Below are 23,438 nucleotides of genomic sequence, written 5' to 3'. Positions count from 1 at the left end.
GTGCAGTTCTTACTCTATGCTGGACACTATTCTTAGGTACTTTGCAAATACTAATTCATTTAATCCTTATAACAACTTTTTAAGATTAGAATCATCTTTGTTTGACATGTGAGGAAACTAAGACATAGAGTAGTTTAGTAGTTTTCCTAAGATTACAAGTAAGTCAGAGAGCTACTGTTCAAATCAGACATTATGACTTCAGAAGTCATTCTTTTAATCACTATGTTCATGTCCTCCTGATACTGGTTTTCATTCGCAATTTGAATTATTTATGAAGATTCTCTATTGCTTAAAAACTCTTACCAAAGTTTGCCAATTTTACTAGTTTTTGCAAAGCACCAACAGATTTATTAATAAACTTCATTGTGTGTCTGTTTTCTATCTTATTCCTTCTGTTCTTATCCTTATTACTTTCTTCTTTTCCCTTTGAGTATTTTATATTTTCCTTCTATCTTCTTTAGTTAGAAACTCAATTCTTTTCTTTCTGGTATTCTTCTATTTTTTTGGGGGGGGGGGTCCGGTCGTGGGGCCTGAACTCTGGGCCTGGGCGCTATCCCTTAGCTCTTCAGCTCAAGGCTAGTGCCCTACCACTTGAGCCACAGCGCCACTTCCGGCTTTTTTCTTTTTGCTTGTGTGGTGCTGAGGAATCGAACCCAGGGCCTCAGGCATGCAAGGCAAGCGCTCTACCACTGAACTACCTTCCCAGCCCTTCTTTCTGGTATTCTTAAGGCTACAAATTTCCCTCTAGCCAGGCGCCGGTGGCTCATGCCTGTAATCCTCGGTACTCTGGAGGCTAAGGTCTGAGGATCGTGATTTGAGGCCAGCCCAGGCAGAAAAGTCTCTGTGAGACTCTTATCTCCAATTAACCATTCAAAAACTGGAAGTGGCACATAGTTCAACGTGAGCAGAAGAGCTCAGGGACAGAGCCCAGGCCCCAAGTTCAAGCCCCACAACTGAAAAAAAAAAAAAAGTCCTCTAAATACTGCATTAGCTGTGCCCTGTAAGTTTTCATTTGAAGTCTTTTTGTTATTATTCAGATTAAATATTTTTTAGATTTTTCTTATTTTGTGACCCAAAAATAGGTGTGTTTAATTTTCAAAAGATATATGTGTGTATGAATTTTTAAAATTGATTGATTAATTTTTTGTTGGTCATGGGGCCTGAACTCTGGGCCTGGGTGCTGTCCCACAGCTCCTCAGCTCAAGGCTAGCTAGCCCTCTACTACTTGAGCTCCAGCCCCACTTCCAGCTTTTTCTGCTTATGTGGTGCTGAGGAATCGAACCCAGGGCCTCATGCATGCAACACAAGCACTCTACCACTGAGCCACCTTCCCCGCCCTAAAAATACATTTTAAAATAATTTTTTAAATTGGTGTTTAGTTGCTTTTTTATGTATTTATCTATTTTTTGAAGTAATTTCTCACTATGCTGCTCAGGCTAATTTCAAGCTCCTGAGTTCAAGACACCCTCCAGCTAAGGAAGATCAGCTCTCTGAAAATGTATGGAGGCTTATTTGTGGCCTGCCACATGGTCAGATTTTAAAGCTATTTGGAATGTTTTACCTTTTGGTCTACTAATTAATAAAAGGCGATGGCCATCTCCTTATTGTCGGTATTGCCTTTAGGTCTGGTTTCTTTGCCTGCTCTCCACATTTTGAAACTGTTTGCCCTAATGTTCATTTCTCCTGATATTTGGGTAGCATGGTTAGCCCGCTATGTTAGAACAGTTTCTGCTGCAACATGACTCAAAAGCAGTAAAGCACCTGCCAGGCAAGTACATATAAAGCTATGAGTTCCACTGAACACAAAAACAGTTTTACATTTCCTTCTGATACAGTTGGGAATTCACTGTCATCCAATGGATAGTGTGTAAAGTTCTTAGCTTCTGTTTTCTGAGCCTTTATGGGATAGTGTAAATTTACGGCATCAAATGTATTACAGCCTAAAAGTTTCTATTTTTCAAAGGATACCACCAACACCATTACCAGAATCAGGGCTCGATAGGCAGGCACTTTCCCACTGAGCTAAGTGCCGACCCCCTACCCCCCCCCCCCAAAAAAAAAAGTGTTTATTCCTTTGCTTATTTGATTGATTGAGTGAACAATTGTTTGGGCAGGAATCAAACCCAGAGCCTTGTACGTGCTAAGCAAGCTCTCTGCCACTAAGCTACACCCCCAGCTACAGAGGATTTTTATTTTGAATTCTCTTATCTCCCCTCCCCACCCACCAGCCCCAGAGTTGACAGCAAGCCCCTCGGCAGCCTCTCTAGGCTGGAATTGTATTTCCAGATCCCTTTCCATGAACTGGGCAGTGCTTTGAAGGTTCGCATTAAATCATACTGTGTATTCGAATGTTGTAGAAAAATAACATTTTGTTTCTCATTTGGCATTTCGGCAGCAAGCTAACTTCTTACCGTGACTGCTGCGCAGCCCTGGCCAGCTACTCCAGATGTTATGCCTTGTTTCTGACTCTATTAAACACACACCAGAAGAAGCAGGTCAGTTCCCCTTGGATTTAACGCTTGGGCGTCTTCAGTGTGGTTGCCCTGGTGTCCGTGGTTGATTTTATGTTTTATCATCATTGTGGTGAAAATCCTCGTCTGGTAGTGATAGTAAAGCTGCTATTGGATATAAATGGCTTGCCCAACAGGCAGCTCCTGGGGTCCAGAATGAGGTTCCTGCCTGGGATGGAGAGGACCTAGCATCCAGTCCTGATTTTGGGATGGAGGGACAGGACTGCCAGTGTTGTTCCTCTTGGTGGTCCACAGATCACCTACATGAGTCATCTGGGGTGAAGTTGGGGTGCACTGGTTTAGTTTTAACGATTAGGGCACACAAACAAAAATATACAGTGATCCCTAAGGACTTGAATGGAGACCCAGCACCAAAACCTAAAGTAGTGTATCCATGACTGCAGCTGTTTTTGGAGGCAATTTTGTTATCACATTGAGTTTCTCCTTAATGAGATAGATAATATTAAATGTGTTGATTTTATCTTAATAAGGGGCATATTTTTAGCCTCAATAAAAATTTTGACTCTACTCTTTTGCTTATATGAAAGATTGAAATGTCACAAGGTTTTGTTTTTGTTTTGGAGAGGCAAAATCATTGTATTTTACATGCAGTTTGAGCTATATCTCGACAGAGCATTAGACATTTTCTAAAAATGTTAATGGTTTGCAGCAATCACTTTGATTTCTCTTGTAGTAAGTAAAATACTTAACCTATATTTCCCTCAAAACCAAAATACTGGGCTGGGAAGGTGGCTCAGTGGTAGAGCGCTTGCCTTGCATGCATGAGGCCCTGGGTTCGATTCCTCAGCACCATATAAGCAAAAAGAAAAAAAGCCGGAGGTGGTGCTGTGGCTCGAGTGGTAGAGCGCTAGCCTTGAGCTGAAGAGCTGAGGGATAGCGCTCAGGCCCAGAGTTCAGGCCCCACGGCCGGACCCCCCCCAAAAAAAAACCAAAATACTTTGGAGGAGCAGAGAGAGTTCAGGCTACAAGGTGGTAATTATATGTCCTGACTACTTCCTAAAATCATAACCAAAACTCCCATACATCCATGTAAAAGTATCTTCTTTGTGGTTTTGCAAGTGGTCAGTTTTTCAGCAGTCACTTACCCGCTCTTGGGCATTCCTAAGGGACTCAGACTTCGTCTTGAGAAACCTGAGTGATTCTGACCAGAATAGACTTTGAGGTCCTGGAAGAAAGAATTTAAAGCATGTAAAAATGCTTTGGAATCTGTAAAGTGTTATTAAATGCCCCCTCCCCCAATATGCAAGTATTCTTCCTTCTGTATTTACTTTCCTCTTCCTAGTTTGGAGGAGGAAATGAGGAGAATTTTCCCCATACTTTTCACTTGGATGAGCTGCCATAAACAACGGCAAAACAGAAACCACAGCTTGTACCCTGGGTCCAGGTAGCTAGTTAAGTGTGATTTGTTTACCTTACTTGTCTTTGAAAAAAAAAATGTCCAGAAATCCCAGCTACACTTTGATGGGGGTGGTGGTATTGATCTGCAGTGCTTAAAAACATTTTACTCTGACTGAGATTGACTTAGACATTGAGGTTTAGAACTTGATTTTTGAATTGTAATTCAACCCCTCCCCCACCCCCAGGAACTTGTTTAAATAGAATTATACTTCCTACAATAATTTTTGTTTCAGCTCTAGGAAATGTTTCTACAAGATGAACTTGGGTTTTAGAAATATACTTTGAAGTTTTTGGAGTTCTTAATGTACACAGCTATCACCAAGTGATATCATAAAGAACTGAAGGCCATATCTCTGGTCTGAGAGCCTAAAACTGCCTGTAGAGCATTACCTTTAAATCTTGGGAACTACCTTTAGACTCTACCTTTAAACTCTTTTTTGTGTGTGTTCTGTTCCAAAGGAACTTAAATAACTATCAAAGAGCTCTAAAGCTTACTTGTTTTTTTCATTGACAGAACTAGAGTTTTGGATTAGGACTTGTGCATTCTAGACTGGCATTCTACCACTTTAGCTATGCTTCCGACCCGGTTTTTGTTTGTTGTTTTAGAGATAGAGTCTAGCAAACATTTCTTCCCTGGATGGCTCTGAACCTCTATCCTCCAGGCCTCAGCCTTCTGAGTAGCTAGGATTAAAGGCATGAGCCACTGGTGAAACCTTTTTTTTTTTTTTTAAAACAAGAACCCTAGATGATTTTCAGATTTGATTGTAACCATGGTTTGGAGAAGCAAGTTTAACTTTCCCTGTGACAGATTACATAACTAATAAAATTAAACTAAAAGTCATGTACTTGAACAAAAAATATTGTTATGCAAAGTATCAACAGATACCTAAGTATAATATGTCTTTGAAAATGAAATCATATGTATATACTTGTATTCCAAAGATCCGTATGATAAATCAAAAGCTCTAAACAATGAGAAACATTAGCAAGATAAGTCCCAAGTACAAATGAAGACATTTCCCTAAACTACAATGTTTCATGAGTATCAAAAATCACTAAGGTGGCTCCAGGGAGGTAGAGCCATGTTTCACGAGGTAGAACCATATTCACATGGTGGAACCATGTTTCACATAGGAAAGTCCAATCTCTAGCACCAGAAAGAAACAAAACATTTTAAAGCCAACTTTTTTTTTGTCCTTTCCATGTACAATATTCTGTATTTGTATCTATCCTGGATGTGATTGGATCCCAGATCCTATTTCACTTTCTGTGTGACACTCTCCTTCAGATGACATCCTTGGCTGCTGCTTTGAGCATCTAATGTCCTTCTGCATATCCACTGCTAACTCTGTGCGCAGCTGGGACAAACTGCACACTCTATGCTTCCAAGTAGGCCTCAGCCTATCACTGAGACTTGGGTTAAAATTAAATCTTTTTGTAGCCAGACACCAGTGGCTCACATCTATAATCCTAGCTTATTCAGGAGGCTGAGATCTGAGAATCAGGATTTGAAGCCAGCCTAGGCAGACAAATCCAACAGGCTTTGTTGTTGTTAAGGATGGTTGTTCTTGGTTTTGGTTTTGTTCTTTTGTTTTGTTTTGCTACAGGCCAGGCTGGTTATAGAGGCCAGGCTGGCCTCAAACTCATAATCTTTTTGCTGTGTTTTTAAATGACAAAGAATTAAAAAAATGTGAGGGGGAAAAAAAAGGAAAGAGAGAAAAAGAAAAAGCCAGGGAGGTTGGTACACATCTAGAATCCTAGTACTCAGGAGACTGAAGTAGGACAATTAAGAGTTCAAAAACAGCCTGGGATACATAGCATTAAAAAAAAGGAAATTGAAAACTCCCTTTATGCTGATAAATAAAATGTCACCAACACACACACACACACACACACACACACACACACACACACACACACACACACACACACACACACACACACACACACACACACACACACACACACACACACACACACACACACACACACACACACACAGAGCTCTAGAGTGATCTCATCAGACCAGTCAGGGAGCTGCACAGGAAATTGTGGCCAGTCACTTCCACAGTTCTGGGGGTGGGAGGGGCAGGTGGAATCCTGCTTAGAATCAGGTAGCACCAGGGCCAACTTCTGTTGGGAAAAATAAAGTATTTCCTCTCCCTCTGCTGCTGTTTTCCATTAAAGGGGGGACAAAAAAAGAGAAAGAAATGATGAGAAACTACCAAAAGAGACTTTCCCATTGTTTTATATTATTTAAGGTCAAGTCTGATTTCAGCACACAAGAAGCTATCTGAATATATTTAATATGCCTGTAGCAAGTCCATCAGTAATGAGGGGTAGATTTATTTTCTAAAAATGTGCATTTATTTAGTTTTAAAGCATTATTATTATTATTATTTTGCCAGTCCTGGAGCTTGAATTCGGCCTGGGCACTGTCCTTGAACCTCTCTAGCACTCTACCACTTGATCCACAGTGCCACTTCTGGCTTTTTCTATTTATGTGGTACTGAGGAATCAAACCCAGGGCTTCATGCATGCTAGGCAAGCACTCTACCACTGAGCCACCTTCCCAGCCTTAAAGCATTATTTTAAAAGCAGATTGTGGGTTTTAAAGCAATAAGATTTTCTTTTGTGTGAGGGTTTGTTTGTTTGTTTGCTTTTTCCTTTTTGCTTATGTGGTGCTGAGGAATCGAACCCAGGACCTCATGCATGCAAGGCAAGCACTCTACCACTGAGCCACCTTCCCAGCTCCTGGGTTTGTTTGTTTTTGTTTTTATTTTTGTCAGAACTTCCCTTGGGAGCTCTTTTGGGCCTTGAACTTGAGGTCTTCCTGCCTCAGCCTCCTGAGTTCTGGGATTACAGGAGTGATACCACACCTGGCTAAGTGATACAATTTCTAATTGTTTTCTTGAGTTAAATCCATGGTTCCCATGCTTGTCTTATTTTCAGAATCGGTTGGGGAAGCTTTAGAAGTGTAGGTTCTCAGGACCTACCCTGGGAGATCCTGATCCAGGGCTGAGGTGTGGCCCAAGAACCTATGTTTAAAATACTTCTCAGAGGATTCAAATGAGTACCAGGTTAGGAAACCTATCCTCTGTGTTACTAAGGTGGCTTCTTAAAACACTTTTCTCCAACGTTGATAGCAGTGAGTTTCCCACAAAGCCTCAAGAGATTTTAAAAACATTTTCAGTCTGACTAAGTAGGAAACAAGTTGACAAGACCAAGCTAGGTATCCAGATAATTTTCCCCAGTAAGTGGCGGGTGGTAGCCAGCAGCTCAAGACAGTCTCTGATGTCAGTTTGGGGAAGGTTATTTTTGTGTGGTTGTTCTTGATTTTTGCAGTGCTAGGGATCTAACCAAGGGCCTTTAAGCTGGATAAGTGCTCTATCACTAAGCTGTAACCCAGCCAGAAAGACAAATTCCTTAGCTAAAGAAAACAGTATGTTAGCCTCTACCCCAAATTACCTTGTCTGAGACCCTATTCAAGGAGGAATGAGCACAGGCCCTTGGGACCCACAAAACTTCCTGCCTACAACAGGAGAAGGCATGTTAAACACAGCCACCAAGTTTTATTATTAAAACAACTACCTAGTACCAGTTATGATAGTGCATGCCTATAACATTAACTCTTGGAAGGCTGAGGCAGTATTCCTGTTCTGAAAAAGTGCAGCATATACCCAGTATAAACTTCATAAGTTTGCGACAATTCAACTTGAGAGTGATGAGTTCATTAGCACAGTTTATACATCCCTTTTGCCCATGGCCCTCCACAAAGTGGGCCTTCAGTCTTCATGTGATACTTGTCGTTTTGTTTACTAAAATGTTAGCACAGCTGTCCCTCTCAGTCCTGGCCTCTAGCAAGAGAATTCAGGCTAGACTCAAAGTGTTGTGAAAGTGATAGGAAAGTTTATTAGGAAAGAAATCTACCAAAGAAGAGAGATTGTTATATAGTATGATACCCCAGGAAGATGATACTGCAGCTCTTCTTCCAACCATCTTCAAGGAGCAGTCATAAGCATTAGGTTTAGATACAGGAAGAATTAGGGGCAGGGGCCAAAGCTGTGCATAGTTAAGAGTCCCAGGTTCTGGTTTGACATGATTAGTCATTATCCCAGTTGTGGTTCTCTCAGCTTCCTGAGGAGTTATTGCTGTCTTCTCTGGAGGGGAGCAATCTGGTTTCCATGAGCTGATGTCTTCAGCTCCAAGGAGCAACCTGATCATTATTGGTAACTGTCCCCATTCAGGGGCGATCTGATCCTGCAAGGCTGTGCTTTAGGGGTAGTTTTAGTCCTTAATCATAAAGATGTTACTGATCAATTCTGTCTTTTCTAGAGCCCAAGGGAATTGCAGAGTGACTATGGAGAGAACAGCTTAGAACAATGACAAACACAAAATAGAGACACAGATGCCAGGCTTGCCTCCTTGCTTCTAGTTAATTCATGGCAGCAAAAAAGAATTTAAGTACCTGTTACAAATATACTTTTGATATACTGAAAGTAAGTCTCTAGGGTCAAAATAAACCCATGAGCCATTGGGTTTGAGAACTTATTGGAATTGACTGGGAGAAATCCTATCCTAGGTCAGGTCTACAGGGCGGAAGTGACTTGTGCATCAAGAGGTTTAATTCAGTATCTTCTCTCAGAGACCTTGTAATCTCATCCTCCGTTCTAAGTTCCCTCTGCATTTCCCCATTGCTCATGGCTAGCTACTACTGATCAGGGTTTCTGGCCCATCAACAGTCTCCATGAAGAAGAATGGTCCTCACAGTTTTATAATGGACTTCCACAGTGAGAATCAGAGACTTTTACAGGAAGTTTCTTTGGCTTCCATCTAATGCAGCTCATTTGTCCAAACCCCATGTCCCAAGAAACGACTCCAGTCCCTGTTGGCACAAAAACTCAAACTGTGACAGCATTTCAGTCTACAAGCTAACGTTCAAAGAGTTAAGTAAAAAAAAACGCTGACCAAAATTCAATTAAATGACAAATCTCATTTAAGAAATATGCACATATTGTCTGCTTTATGTTGTAAACTACATTTGGTACAAACCAAATGTGCGGCCAGATGGGCTTAATCAGGGAGGAGTGCAGAGCAGCGCGCTATCAGCTGGGGAGGCTGAGCGGCCTTCCTTCCAGGGGCCTCTGACGTCAGCCTTGCTACATTTTTAGCAGCTCAGCGAAATCCGTGTGGGTTTGTTTTTTGGAAGAACATGAAGGGATTTTCCTCATTTCTTCTGTAAATATCTACTGGGCAAGAGATCTACTAAAAACTCCTCAAATAAGACTTATGTAAGACTGGCAACTTTTTTTTTGTTGTTTGCAAAATGTCACACATGGTCCAAAAAAAAAAAAAAAAAAGGATCCTTGTTTCCAGCAACTGTTCATCGATCCTCTAAGGATCCTTTTTTTTCCAGCAAATGTTCATCGATCCTCTGTGGATCCTTATTTCCTGCAAATGTTCATTGATCCTCTGTCTCTTGAATTCTATGGCTCCACTTACTTTCTTTCTTTCTTTCTTCTTTTTTTGGATATGGTGAATTTCTTTGTTCCAGAGGCAGGACCATCACTGGAGCTTTGCAAACACTAGGAATTGCCAGCCCCATCCTTACTTGTGCTATTTTTAAAGTCCCTACTCCTTCATACCATTGCGACTTCTTTTAGGGTAACTGGGGGTGAGGGGCTTCCTCCAGCCCTGCGGCATGTTGAGCTCAGATCACGGTACCACCCTGATTTTCTAGCTCTTCATCCTGAATGCAGCCGCAGTCTTTTGGCAGTCTGGAGATAACTTGTGACCTTTCTTTCCCCTCCGTCTTCTCAGGGGGCCAGAGGATTGGTTAGGAAGGCGCCTCCGCCCCTGCCCTGGTGCCTTTGTATAGCAGCTTGGCCCTGCTGCTCTCTGCCTCCTCCCTGGCAGGGAGCAGTGGCTGTTTTCCCAGTCCCTCTGCAAGGCACATTCCCAGTGGATGCCAAGAGCACTTGGCTGAGTTTCCCCCTTGGCCTGGCTCCGCACCCCTGACCAGGCAGACACACTCTAAGCCCTGGATTTGTTTCCTCCTTTCTCACTCCTGCTGCTTTGCCCTTGTGGAACTGGCTCTTCCTGAACTCAGTACAGAACCTCAAGGCCTGACTGATGTCTGAGACATACAGAAGAACTGAGCATAATGGCATTGTGGCATTGCCTTGGTACTTGTTCAGGGGTCATCACAGTCAGAGAGCAGGTCCTCAACGGTTGCTGCTAGCATGGATAGATGGATAGAGGAACTCAGTATAGCTTCTTCTGGTTCTCAAGTGACCTTCTTAAATAAGCCAATTCTGAACCTCCCACATCTGAGAGCTCCACCATATGTAGTTACATAGCTGGGCAATTAGTTGCTTGACCTTTAGTGCTCTTAGGTGAAATGGTATTTTCCCCAGAAGTGCACAGTCTGTCTTCTGGATTGGTCAGATTTATCTGTTCTTTAAGCCACCTATCACTAAGCTGTGAGTTTTGCTGATAGGCAGGAAGTCGGATATATTATGCAAATTGCAAAACCTGGCTCAACTCTCAGAGGCAAGAGGTTTCTCACCCAAGTTTAAAGAAGACATTCTGATGAATTTCATTTTCTGTTTAAGAGAGGGTTCAAGCCAAATGCTGGTAGCTTACACCTGTAATTAGCTACTTAAGAGGCTGAGATCTAAGGATTGAGATTTGAAGCCAAGACTTCTATCACCAGTTAACTAGCAAAAAGCTAGAAGCAGAAGTGTGTCTCAAGTGGTAGCGTGCCAGCCTTGAACAAAAAAGCCAAGTTAGTGTGCAAGGCCTTGAGTTCAACCCCCACCCCCCTACACAAAGGGTTCACACGTTAAACCCATTTACAACCACTTCAGGTTCAATCCATTCTTGAAGAATCTTTCACCAATGTTTTGCTTTGCTGGGTAGAGGTTGGCCTCTCCTACCTAAATAAGTGGAGTCTGCAGAGGGAGTTTACTGGGTCTGTGTCATCTGGATATCATCCATTGCTGTGGTCAACATCACACCTCAGCTATTTTAAGGTAGTAGAAGGGTGTGTGAGCTGGGGAGGACATGTTCGCTTTGGGCGGCCCTGGGTGGGAAGCACTGTGAGGTAATGCCCAAGTGGTCCTACAGGCCCAGGTGGCAAATTAGACACTGCCGTTGGCACCTACCTCAGTGGGAAGTATCTCTGAGCAGAGGGATGAGCTAAGCTGTGCTTTAGGAAGTAGTGTTGCTGTTCATCACAGGCTCACTGACAGCATCTACAGACAGGTCCCAGATAGCCAGTGCCTCTCTCCAGGGAAAGAAGGGATTTCAGGGAGATTTTGAGATGACAGAATTGAACCGGCTCAGGGGTGATTGGAGGTGGGGGAGACAAGGCAAGATCAAGAGGATGAGACATGTCCCAGGGCTGGACAAGTGGGAAGGTGAGAGTCACTAGGAATAAGAAGTGAGGTTGAGGACAACTTTGGAAACTGAGTACACATTCAGAAGCGATTGTTGGAAGTCCTGCCTCTTCTCCAGGGTGTGACTTTGGAGTTATTGAGTCTCTTAAAGCCTCAGTTTCCATATCTCTGAGAAGAGGTGAGGTCTTTTCTGTGAAGTTGGCTTTAGGCCAACACCTCTTATATGAAGTGTGACTTCAATAGTTGCTGCTGTTCCTAGAACTTGGCATAAACTAATCTGCCCAGCAGAGTTCTGCTCCTTGATTCGTTGCAGTTAAAGTAATTTTATTTTCAGGCTTGTGGGGCCGTAACACTTAGTAACATGCGTGATTACTGGGCAGAGCCTGTTAACCTCAGGCAGAGATCCCACAGGCTAGAACTGGCATGCTCACTTGAGGTCAGGGCTCTTACAATAGATGAACTTGTTTGTCTGAGTTCTGATTGGCTGTAGCTGTTGCTAAGCTATTCAGTTTTAAGCAAAGTTAGAAAGCCAGTGTGCACTGGTTATGCTAGATTGCCTTCGGGGGCGGGGCGGACCTCTCCTGATTCATCTTCATTTTGTTCTTTCAAAAACCACATAGCTGTGGTGTGAATGTGCAACTTTGTATTCAATAGAATAAAAACAGCATAAAAGTACATGTTGATTTATGGATGTGTAAAAATAGAGGAATGGAGAATTGTATGTTAATGTACTTTTCTGCTCTGAAATTGGTGGTCTCTCTAAATCAGTAATTCTCGTCTTAGTTTTAATCTCTATAAATCCTCAGGATATTTAAACTGAATTACACTTTGTCGACCCGAGGTGGATAAGGCTGTGGAACAATAGATCATCTCTCCATAATAATACCCAAAAGCCAGGCCTGGGTTCTGTGGGGACACTTTGTTCAGGAGTGGAAGCCAAGGCCACCCGGGGTGAGGTGCGTGCCTTGCACAGCCCCTTTGCCCAGCCTCCTGTCTCAGAATTCCAGGTGAGCCAAGGCGAGCACATGCAAGGGAACAAAGGAACACCATCTCTTCTATTTTGGGCCATTTCACACTCCCCAGATCTGTGGAGAATGAGAAGGGAGAGAGAAAAGAGGCCTTAGCCAACCCCGAAGAAGAGGACAGACACAGTGAGCAGAGCAGTTGCTGGAAGCTGGGCGCTGCGAACAGTGCAATCTGCCATTTCCATTTGTTGATTTCGCATGCCATCCTTCAGTTGGCACGGCTGCTGCCAGGAACCACCCCCTCCTTTCTCCATCTGAAGGCAGGGAGAGGGAGGTATGGTGACAGTGTTAACTCTTCCTGCCCTACAGCCCAGACTCCTCCTCCCCACCCCCACTTTAGGCTTAGTCACACTACCACAAAGGAACCACAGAGATGTGACAAAGAATCAGACATGTGGACAAGCCTGAGAGAACTTTCAGGGAAAGAAAAGTAAGCACTTAGTGTTCCCTGATTAGACCACACATGATAGTGGGTAGAGGAGAACTGAAGAACAGTGACCACTAAGAAAACCTGCTTCTTCCTAAAGCCAAGGAAAAGTCCCCAGACTCAGGCAGATCAACAGTGCAGAAAGAGGAGGTTCAGGGCTGGAGGAGTCTGCTGGGTTTACTAAGAGAAAAGCAAAATAGCTCAGCATCCTTCCAAATGGGGTAAACTGATCAGTTCTGTTGGCTATTTACAAAATTCCTTCAGAAGGCAATTAAAACCACTCCCAATGGCTTTCCTGCCTTTTGTGAAAGTGAAATCCCCACAATGTAGGGAATGCAGTGAAGTCGCAAACCTGTTAACCTAAAAGTGCCATCAGATGTGCTGTTTGGCTTTGGATGTTGGCAATGGTGGTGTTCAGATGTCAGAGTGCAAGTTGTCTTTTCTTTTAGTGAATTAGTTAATATGTGCATGCAAAGCCTTAGAACAGTGCTGCCATGTTGCTACATTCTCGGTGTTAGATGATATTACTATTACTAATAGCTATGAACAGTTTTCAGAAGTAGTCTGGTATAGGGTGTCTAAATGAAAAAAACACCAAAGTTTGCACAAAACTTTGCTTATAGTCCTCAGAAAACATAAACAGAGCTGGGAATGGTAGATTATGCCTGTAATCCCAGCTACTTAGGAGACTGATACCGGTAGGAATGTGGTGAATTTTGGTGAGCTGACTTTTGGAATGTGGTTCAGGTCCAGTCTGAGAAAAAAATTCATGAGACTCCTCTCTCTACCAATAACAGAGCATGGTGACTGACACAGCTCATCCCAGCTGGGAAGGTAAGATCCAGAGGATCAAAATTCCAGGATAGCCATAGAGCCCCTCCTTCTCATCAGAAACAACTAGGCATGGTAGCACATGCCTATTATCCCAACTCTGGCCAGAGTGTAAGTGGAAGGATCACTGTCTAGGTTAGACCCTGTTTCAAAAACAACCAAACAAAAAGGGCTGGGGGAGGTGTTCAAATAGTAGAATACCTGCCTAGCAAGTGTAAAGTCCCAAGTTCAAACCCCAGAACTTCTAGAAAGAAAGTAAAAGGAAGGAAGGAAGGAGGGAGGGAGGGAGGGAGGAAGGAAAGGAGAGAGGGAGGTAGGAAGGGAGGAAGGAAGGAAGGAAGGAAGGAAGGAAGGAAGGAAGGAAGGAAGGAAGGAAGGAAGGAAAAATGTGAGATAGAATTTTCCATTAGGAGCTTAGTTCTTATAAATCCTCTGTCCTGTTGGAAAGTTGCTTTTCTGTTAGGTCTGACTTGGGTGAACTGCCTTCAAGTTTTCCTCCTTCAAGAGCCCATGGCAGGGTCTTTGCTTTGGGAAAGTCACTATTGGTTTTCTGTGAAATGGGATTTGAGTATCAGAAACTGTGTGTGTGTGCTGTTTTGGATTTAAGGCTTATAGGCCACAAGTTCTTTGGGGGAAGAGTCCATCTGATCAAATAAGGACAAGGTGACCGCAAGGCTTAGGAAGATTATCCTAAATATATCTTCTAGTGAGTCCTTCCGCCAACGACGTACCCTTGTGCTCCCCCCCCCCCACATACATTGTCCACCTTGTTTCCAATTGTGAACTTAAGTCATTTTCTGTGTGTGTGTGTGTGTGTGTGTGTGTGTGTGTGTGTGTGTGTGTGTGTGTGTGGTGTGTGAGAGAGAGAGCGAGAGAGAGCAAAGAAGAGAGAGAGAGTATGCTGGGTCTTGAATTCAGGGCCTAGATGCTATCCATTAGCTTTTTTTTAAACTCAAGGGTGACCCTCTACCATTCAAACTACAGCTCCATTTCCAGCTTTGGGGTGATTAGTTGGAGATAAGAATCTCACAGATTTTCCTGGCTGGCTTCAGATCTTGATCCTCAGATCTCAGCCTCCTGAGGATTACAGGCATGAGCCACTGGCACCTAGCTTAAGTTCATGCTTTATAACTCTGCTCATCCTTTTCTGCTCACTGAGCACCCCTTTTTCTGTACTTTTCTAAGACTGTCCTATTAGCTATTAGTAACGTTTTGTTGACAATGCATGAAAAAGGCTGGATGCAATGCCTGAATCACTTCACAATACAACCTGAGCATTGTCTTTTATTTTTTCCTCACTCAATCTCACAATACAGTATTTTCCCCTTTTTTGCAAGTGACTTCTCAAAGGCCCAGAGAAGCTAAATCCCTTATGGGAATCCAGACTACCCGGCTCTTCCGCTGGAATGCCTAATCCTCTTTGCTGTCTTGTTCTTTGGGGAGCCAGTTCAGTCTTGGCTATTTCTTCACAGAGGTTAGCCCTGTCTCCTCAAATACATTGTTCACTCCTCTGCACACTGTGTCTCTTCCTAGTTTATACCTGTGTCACCTCTAACTCCTTCCCTGACCCAAGCATTATCTAGGCAATTGTTCTTTCTGGGGTGTGGGGTGAGTGAGGAGCAGGTTTTCCTAGCTGGATTGCCTGGCAGAAGGCTTCGAGATGCCCTGTTCTGGAAAACAGTTTCTCTTGGCCTGGCTCCAGTTCTTGCCATGGTGGGAGGCTCTGTCCTATGTAAATGTTGGCAAATGGCTCCCAGCTGCACACACAGCAGCCTCGATGCTTCCATGCCAGTGAGTGTCAGGGAAAACTTCTTTTACGAACAAGCAGGAACAAGTTGGTATTGGCAGAGAAGTCCTAGGCAAAGCTAAAAGTCGTCCTTTACCCTTAAGCCTCCAAAGTTTCTTTCCACACTGAATACCCTGCAATGGGCCATCTGGTCCTGCTGTACCTAGATGAAAATGTCCCCAGTACTTTGCCCCTTCTCTCCTTGAGGCTGCTCCTGACTATTGATCTGATCAACAGACTTAAGTCCATGGTAATTCCTTTGGGTAGCACATTTGTATTTTAAAAGAAGACAATTCCTTAGCTGTCCTTCAGGCAAGCAAGAGAGCCAGAAGAGGAGACCAGCTAAATGATACTCTATGTGGGAGGCCAGGCCTGGTGTAGAAAGGACTCCAGAGTCTTGGCAATCCTGGGTTCAAGTCCTGCTCCACCCGCACCCGCCATATGACCTGAACAGCTTTCCTGGGACCCACTTTCTTGTCTGTAACAGGGCACAGTACCTGGCATGACAAACACCAGCACCCAGGCTGGTTGTGGCTCCCAGTGAATATTCCTTTAACATCTCCTCCCAGCTGAGTTAAGCCACCACTGTAAGACTCAACCCATGTCTGTGCTCTGTTGTCCAATGAAGAACCTAATTGTCTTCATGGTTTTAATTTTAGAAATGCTCTCAGCTTGGGTTTTAAAAAACATTTTTATATCAGTGGCTCATGCCTGCAATCCTAGCTACCCAGAAGCCTGAGATTTGAGAATCACAGTTCAAAGCCAGGTTGGGCAGGAAGGTCCATGAGACTCTATCTCCAATAAATGACTCAGAAAAAGGTAGAAGTGGCACTGTGGTTCAAGTGGTAGAGTGTTATTCTACCTAAACACAAAGAGACTATGGGACAGCACCCGGGCCCAGAGTTCAAGCCCCAGAATTGGCAAAACAAGCAAACAAAAACAAAAAACACTAATTTTACTGTGAAATATTATGTACAGAGAAATGCAAAAATCTCAGATGCACACTGTAGCCAAGGTTGGTCTTGTACACATCACTCAGATGAAAAAAAAAAAAAAACTGACTGCTGCTGTTTTCATGTCGTGTTGGTATGGAACAGTAGTGCTCAGCTAGGGAATTATTGCCCTAGGAGAGATTTAGACATCTGGAGAGATGCTACTGGACTCCAATAGGTAAAGGCCCTGGATGGTATAGTACACAAGACAGCTATCTACAACAAAGAATTAGCTGAGCCAGATGTGATGGGTCATGCCTCTAATCCTCACACTTGGGAGGTTGGGCTTCATAAGGGGAGCCTGTCTCAAGCAAACAAAAAAAAACAAGAGTTTTCAAGCTACAAAAGTCAGTGGTGTTGAAATCAAGAAACCCTACTGTAATGCAACCCACTATTGGGAAATATCTGGTTTTTAGACATAATGCTTCAATAGAAAGTGGCTTTTTAGGAAAAGATATGGATACTTAAGAAATCTGTTAGTGTCAAAATTTAAATTTACATAACACATTGAGACCAGTCAACTAGTTATTCTTGGGAATTAAAAAAAAATAGTAAGAAAGGCCACCCAGAATTTCAAATGGAGGATCTGAAGTTAAAAGACTTCGCTGATCACATCAATTAGTTACTGTTTCAGATCCCCCCCAACTGCATTTAATCTCCTCTTTCAATATGTGCCCATCTTGGGAATCAAACACTGTATGCATTGGTAGAAGCCAGATGTGTTCCATTTTACTCTTAATTAAATGACAAATAAATTAAGTGTAACTGTATTCTTTCCAAGTACTTGCTCCGGCCTCTTTGCACTTACAACTCTTTTCTTCTTCTTCTTTTTCAATCTTTCACTTCTTGCAGGATTTAGTCATTCGGATTGTTTTTATTCTTGGCAACCTGACAGCAAAAAATAACCAGGCTCGGGAACACTTTTTCAAAGAGAAAGGGAGCATCCAAACTCTGTTATCATTGTTCCAGATGTTCTATCAATTGGATTTGCAATCCCCCAGGCCAGCGTGTGCTGGAGGTGGGCAGCCCCGCCCACAGGGGCCACCCTCGGAGGCTGAGGATGTGCTCATCAAGCTGACCCGCGTGCTTGCCAATATGGCCATTCACCCTCGCATTGGCCCTGGGCTAGCTGCCAACCAACAAGTCGTGGAACTGCTGCTGACTATGCTGGGTAAGATCCCAGGGCCCCAAGACAGTTCTGTGGCTGGGGCGTAGGACAATTTGACCAACTATAACAAACGTTCTTAGCTGCATAAAGGAGAATTCCTCTTCTGTTCACAACCACCTCAAACATAACCCAGGTTCCTTTAAAAAGAAAAAAAAAACAAATAATAAAAAATGTAGATCATTACTAAAGTCCATGGAACCGTGCCCTTTCAAAGGGTAAATTTTATGGTTAGTGAATTATATTTCAACTCAAAACAATCCTATCAATCACATGGGCAAAAGTTGGCCAAACTAACCACAAAAGGTTTTAAAAACCCTACATTTTTCTTTGGATAATCCACATGATTAAAGTTGATTTCTTTTTTTCTTCTTTCAATTCTTAAATGATCTGGGAACACCTCCCAGTCCTTCACGTTCCATCCTTCTCCCTGTATTAGTAGTTGGCGTGGACTGCCACAACAAAATACATAGATCACAACTGAAATTTATTTCTCACACATCTGGAGGCTGAAAAGGTGAAGATCAATATGCTACAAGTCTCATGTCCTTCCTTGTGGGAGCCCTTGGGATAGGAACTCTCTCTCTCTCTCTCTCCTTCCTCCCCCCTTTACTCCACCCCCAAGTACTGGAGATCAGATCCAGGCCCTTTCACAAGCTAGGCAAATGCACCATCACTGAGCTATATCCCTTAGTCTTTTCTCTTCCTCTTATCAAGTCACTAATCCTACTGAATTAAATTCCTGTCTTTATGGCCTCATTTCTAAAAGCCCTGTCTTCTAAAGGATCTCAAATTCATGGCCAACCTTGACTTTATAGAAAGACCTGTGTCAAACATAGGAAATGACAGCAACAAAACCCACGCATATATGTGGGGCTGCCCTCAGAGGTTGTAATTCGTCCATCCCTCTGGCAGGTGTGGGGCCTTCTCCCTTGGGGATGCTTCAGTCTATAATGTCCAAGCTTCATCCATTCAAGGCAGGTGTTGGTGGTGAACATGTTCTCTGTGGCTAGCCAGGACTGCTGAACCTTCCTTGTCATGGCAGATTGTGAACTCTTGTCTGTTCTGTCTCTTGAAAGATTTTACCTCCCTAGAGTCACCTTTGACATCTTCCCTTTGTGGGGCTCATATGCTGAGGGCTTTCTGAACCCTCCAAAGTCCTATGGACTCTGACTATGGGACAGTCCTGCTGTGCCCACCAACCTGAGGTCAGCCTGACTGCTCTTGCAGTCAGTCACAGGGTTTCCCATGGTCCTATCCTTTCACCCCACCTCTAATATCCTCCCAGAGGAGTTGCTTATACCCCAGGACTAACCTCTCCTGGTCACTCTTACTGATTAAGACCAGTCTCACTTTCAGACTCATTAACCTATCTAGTCAGGAACAAGCTTTCTCATCAAGAGTGCTGAATCAGAATCAGAAATTTGTGCCTGGACAACAGATCAAATGGCAAAGCCCCTCACATCCCTGAGTCAGTGATAGCGGGCAGGATGGCATTCCTCCACTTGTTGGAAACAGATCATCATCCAAAAAGCTCTAATGGGAGCTCAGCAATTAGAGTCTTGGCCTCCACAGGGTGCTATGTGAAGAGGAGGACAGTGGAGCCCAGGCAGCCCTGGATTTAGATGTCCGCATTAGTGAAAACCAGCAAATTATTTCATCTCTATGTCGTGGTTCTCTTCTATAAAATGGGGATGTCAGGATACCACTGTGAATGTAATTCATCTGTCAAAGTCCCTAATTCCTAGTGTGATCATTTTTGGAGATGGGCCCTTTGGGTCTAGACAAGGTTACAAGGTGGGCCCCTCATACCGAGAAGACACCCTGGGTTTCCATCTGTCTGTGCATGTGAGGATATGGTGGGGAGAAAGGTCGGGCCATCAGGAAGTCAGGAAGAAGGCCCAGGCTAGGCCTTGACTGTGCTGCCACCCTGGATTTGGACTTCCTATCCCCAGAACTGTGAGAAAAATCAATTTCTCAAGCCACTTAGTTCATGGTATATTTTGATGGCAGTCTGAGATTACGTTTAGAGAATAACTATTGTGAACTGAAATGCTTATAAATGCATGTGAAGCCTGATTCCTAATTAACTTTAGTGTAGGTGAATGCATGTAAAGTGCCCGGTGTTGTTCAGGATGGCTACTCAGTAACTGTGATGCCATTTCTGGCTGTCCAAATGTGTGGTCCAAGGAGAGGTGGAGACCCCTAGTGCTATCTCACATTTCTGGGAGAGTAATGAATTCTTCTAAGACAAAGCAACAAATGCCTATGTACAGCCCTAGATCTAGTGTTATTAATTGGGAAATGAGGGAACCCAGGCTGCAGACCTTCCTGGCATGGATCATTCTCCTGAAGTACCCCTCTCCCCCAGGAATTGCCCTTCTAGATGTTCCATCTATTTACTTAACAAATACCTAGCACACACTGGGTGCCATGCACTATTTTAAGTCCTTTTTTGAATATGAACACATGTAAAGTTTATAGCAATTCTTCAGAAAGCATTCAGTCATCACCTCGGCTTTATAATCAAGAAAGCTGAAGCCCAGGGGGTTAAATAAGTTGAGCAAAGCCACAGAGTGAAGAGGGAAGCACCAGAGTTCTTACTTCAAGGTCAAGGTCCAAATAAGCAGAGATATATCTGGGGTCCTGTTTCTCTTCTTTTACCTTATCTTTCCCAAGACAGGGGACATTCCTTCATAGGTCCTAAAATCTTGAGCCTCCCAGAGTATTTCCTTGCTAAGGAAGCCATATCAAAAACCACGATAATTTACATCTCTATTTTCTATGTATTCAGGCTACAAAGAAGGCAACCAGGGCCTCATCTCCTTTTGGGATTTCCCTCCTATTTCTGAAGTGTGTGCTTTGTAGTGTCTTGGTTGCTGAGGATGAGGGGACCACAGGCTGAAGGCCCTACTATGCCTTCTGTGGTTTAACAAATGACTGAGTTTTCTTAGAATGAGATTTGTCACAAAGGCTCTCTCCCTTAATGAAAAGCAAAAGAAAGATGAAGAAAAAGAAGGCTGAAGAATGACCATTAAATCAGAAAATGTAGGAGCTAGACAGTCCCCATCATGGCTAATGGTCCTTCTACTTGTTACCTGAGGAACTCTAGTTTCATACAAGGGGCAGGCCTGGAGTTGAAAGTCTTCTGATCTCAGCATCCTGAGTACCTAGGATTACAGAAATGGGCCACTAGCATCCAGCCCTCCTGACTTCAGGGACTGAGTAACTTAGTGTGAGGTCTCCCCTAGCCAGGGATGGTGCATTTTCCTGTGGGCAGAGTCCCAGGAAATAAAGTGGCAAACAGTACTCCCAATCCCTTTGCATGGGATCTTGCCTGAGTCAAGATCTTGCCTGACCCTATTAATGATATTTGGTATCATTGGTTCTTCTTCTGAATTATGTCCCTGACCCCCTGATGATTTGTGTTTCAGAATACAAGTCACTTGATGACTGTGAGGAGCTGGTGATCAATACGACAGCAACAATCAACAATTTGTCCTTCTACCAAGTGAAGAATTCCATTATCCACGACAAAAAGCTCTATATTGCTGAATGTAAGATTCAGAGTTAGTGTGGGTCCTTGAGTGCTTCAGCACTTGATTTTATTAACTGACATGCATAACTGGATATATTTCTATCCTCTTGTGCCACAAATACCTGAGAGAGTGGTCTCTCTCTAGGAAATTACAATATGGGAAAAATTAGTTTACTAGTTGTTGCTTATGTTCCTTTCAGTTTGCATTTTATTATCATCTTTTAATTTTTAAGTTGTCAGTATTTAATATGAGGCCAAGTTCATTCACTTAAAACTTAACTGGCACTGACGGTCTTTTCTGCTTACCCAATCTAGTGCTCTTAAAGCTTCTTGTGAGCAACAACATGGACGGAATCCTGGAGGCTGTGCGTGTGTTTGGAAATCTCTCCCAGGACCATGACGTCTGCAACTTTATTGTGCATAACAATGGTAAGTTAATGGTAAATTCATAAGCACGCACTTCTTGCAAGTAATAATTGGCTCAGTAGTTTCACCTAAGTTAGCCTTTTACATTCTGTTCTGGGTATGAGAATTCAGGATCCTGAAGTAGAGCAGGTAGTGTTCCCCTCCCTCCTGTATGGCCTTGAGTAGAGGAATGGTGTGTGTGTGTGTGTGTGTGTGTGTGTGTGTGTGTGTGTGTGTAATGGAAACAAATAATCTGCATTCATTATTTCTGCCCACGGGAATGGACTCGAGACATTTTCCAACACATACTAGAATGTCTGTCAGACTTTACTTGTAATTGCAAGAATTGGAAATGACCTAAGTGTCCACCAGAGTAGATGATAATTATGTGTAATGTATTTTGGTGTATAAATATGTATGCTTGTGTAACAAAATGTTGTATGGCAATTTAAATAAATTAGATGTTTGTATGTCAACATGGATCAAGCCTAAATGTGCAGGGGAGCAAAAAACTAGAGATAGGAGAATAGAGAGAGCATGATGCCACTGGTGTACTTTTTTTTTTTATGTCGTTAATTTGTGGGACTTGAACTCTGGGCCTAGGCTTGGTCCCTCAGCTCTTCAGCTCAAGGCAAGTGCTCTGCCACTTGAGCCACAGTGCCACTTCTGGTTTCCTGGCTGTTTATTGGAGATAAGAGTCTCACAGACTTTCCTGCCTAGACTGGCTTTGAGCTGTGCTCCTCAGATCTCAGACTCCTGAATTGCTAGGATCACAGGTGTGACCACTGACTCCCGGCTGGTGTATGTAGGATGTTTGGAAATGAATGCTCCATGTCTGCGACAATTTATTTTTGGAAGCGTTGTCAAAGATGTAAAGCACATCCATAAGGTTTTGCTTATTAATTTTAATGACAAATAAGAATTGTATATATCTGTCAGGCACAACATGATGCTTTGAATATAATTTTTTTTCTTAACTTAGGTGGGCAGCATGCACCCAAGTGTTTATATTAATCATCCTTTTGATATGTCTCACATCTTTTGTGTCAAAGTAATAATTTTGGCCAGGTGCCAGTGGCTCACACCTATCATCCTAGCTACAAGAGAATGGGGGAATCATGGTGTGAGGGTGCTATGGTGTGTGCCTGTCAAACCGAGCTACACAGGGGCTGCAGTTTGGGTGGATCATGGTACCAGGCCAGCCTATACAGAAAAGTCTGTGAAACAGAAGGGAAATGGATGCAGTAGTGTGTGCCTGTGATTTCTACTTTCAGGAAGTAGGCAGATCATGGCTCAGGCAGACCCCAGGCAGGAGGCAAGACTCTGTCCTAAAAATAGCCGGTGACAAACAGGGCTAGAGGTGTGGCTCAGCAGTATCTTTGCTAGCCTAGAGTGTGAGGCCCTGAATTCAAACCCAGTACTTCCAAAACAATGACAAGTATGGTTTTAAGATCAATGACCCCAGCAGCAAACTGCCATGATCCCACTGCCCCAGCGAGAACTGCTAACATTTTGGAATGTGTTCTTCAGAGTGTTCAGAATATTTGGATGTAATGTGGCCTTTGCCAAGCTCATTTGCCCAACCCAATCAATAGGGCCGAGGCCAGAGCCTGGCAGCCATCACCCTCAGGCGCACACCGTGACTCGGCACGAGCGGAGCTCACCTCTTTTCCTCTCCCTCAAACCTTAAGTTAGTTCTCACATCTTCTGATGTGGGGGATGAGAAAACAGGGCAAAGGGTCCCCAGGTCTGTTTCCTAGGAGTGAAGGGAACTGATCCCCGGGGTGCCTTGCCCTAGGCTTTCCAGCACTCCCAAGCATCTCCTCCCATACTTAGCCAGGCCTGGGAGGCTTCAGGTAAGACTACAGCAGGAGCTGACTCTCTCCTCCCACACACCAGCATGTACTGAAGAGTTGTTTCCAGAAGTTCCAAAGGCCCTT

General features: G+C 43.4%; 1 protein-coding gene across 8 annotated transcripts in view; it reads left to right on the top strand.

The window, feature by feature from the left end:
* The window catches only part of Armc2 (armadillo repeat containing 2), a 106,377-nt gene that overhangs the window by 67,643 nt on the left and 15,296 nt on the right, over window positions 1–23,438 (top strand). For all 8 annotated transcript variants that reach the window (XR_011369442.1, XR_011369443.1, XM_070010978.1 and 5 more), the window contains exons 12-15: window positions 2,396–2,495; window positions 17,243–17,561; window positions 20,990–21,112; window positions 21,409–21,522. Coding sequence is in view for 6 of the 8 variants with exons in the window: in XM_070010978.1 (XP_069867079.1) it covers window positions 2,396–2,495; window positions 17,243–17,561; window positions 20,990–21,112; window positions 21,409–21,522 (656 nt within the window). In the remaining 2 variants the exon portion in view is untranslated. The remainder of the gene's footprint in view (window positions 1–2,395; window positions 2,496–17,242; window positions 17,562–20,989; window positions 21,113–21,408; window positions 21,523–23,438) is intronic.

This window comes from Dipodomys merriami, unplaced genomic scaffold (assembly GCF_024711535.1).
Source record: "Dipodomys merriami isolate MVZ:Mamm:240054 unplaced genomic scaffold, mDipMer1.0.p SCAF_8, whole genome shotgun sequence".
Lineage (NCBI taxonomy): Eukaryota > Metazoa > Chordata > Mammalia > Rodentia > Heteromyidae > Dipodomys > Dipodomys merriami.
The sequence above is the reverse complement of the archived record's forward strand: the minus strand, read 5'-3'. Positions and strand labels throughout refer to the sequence as shown.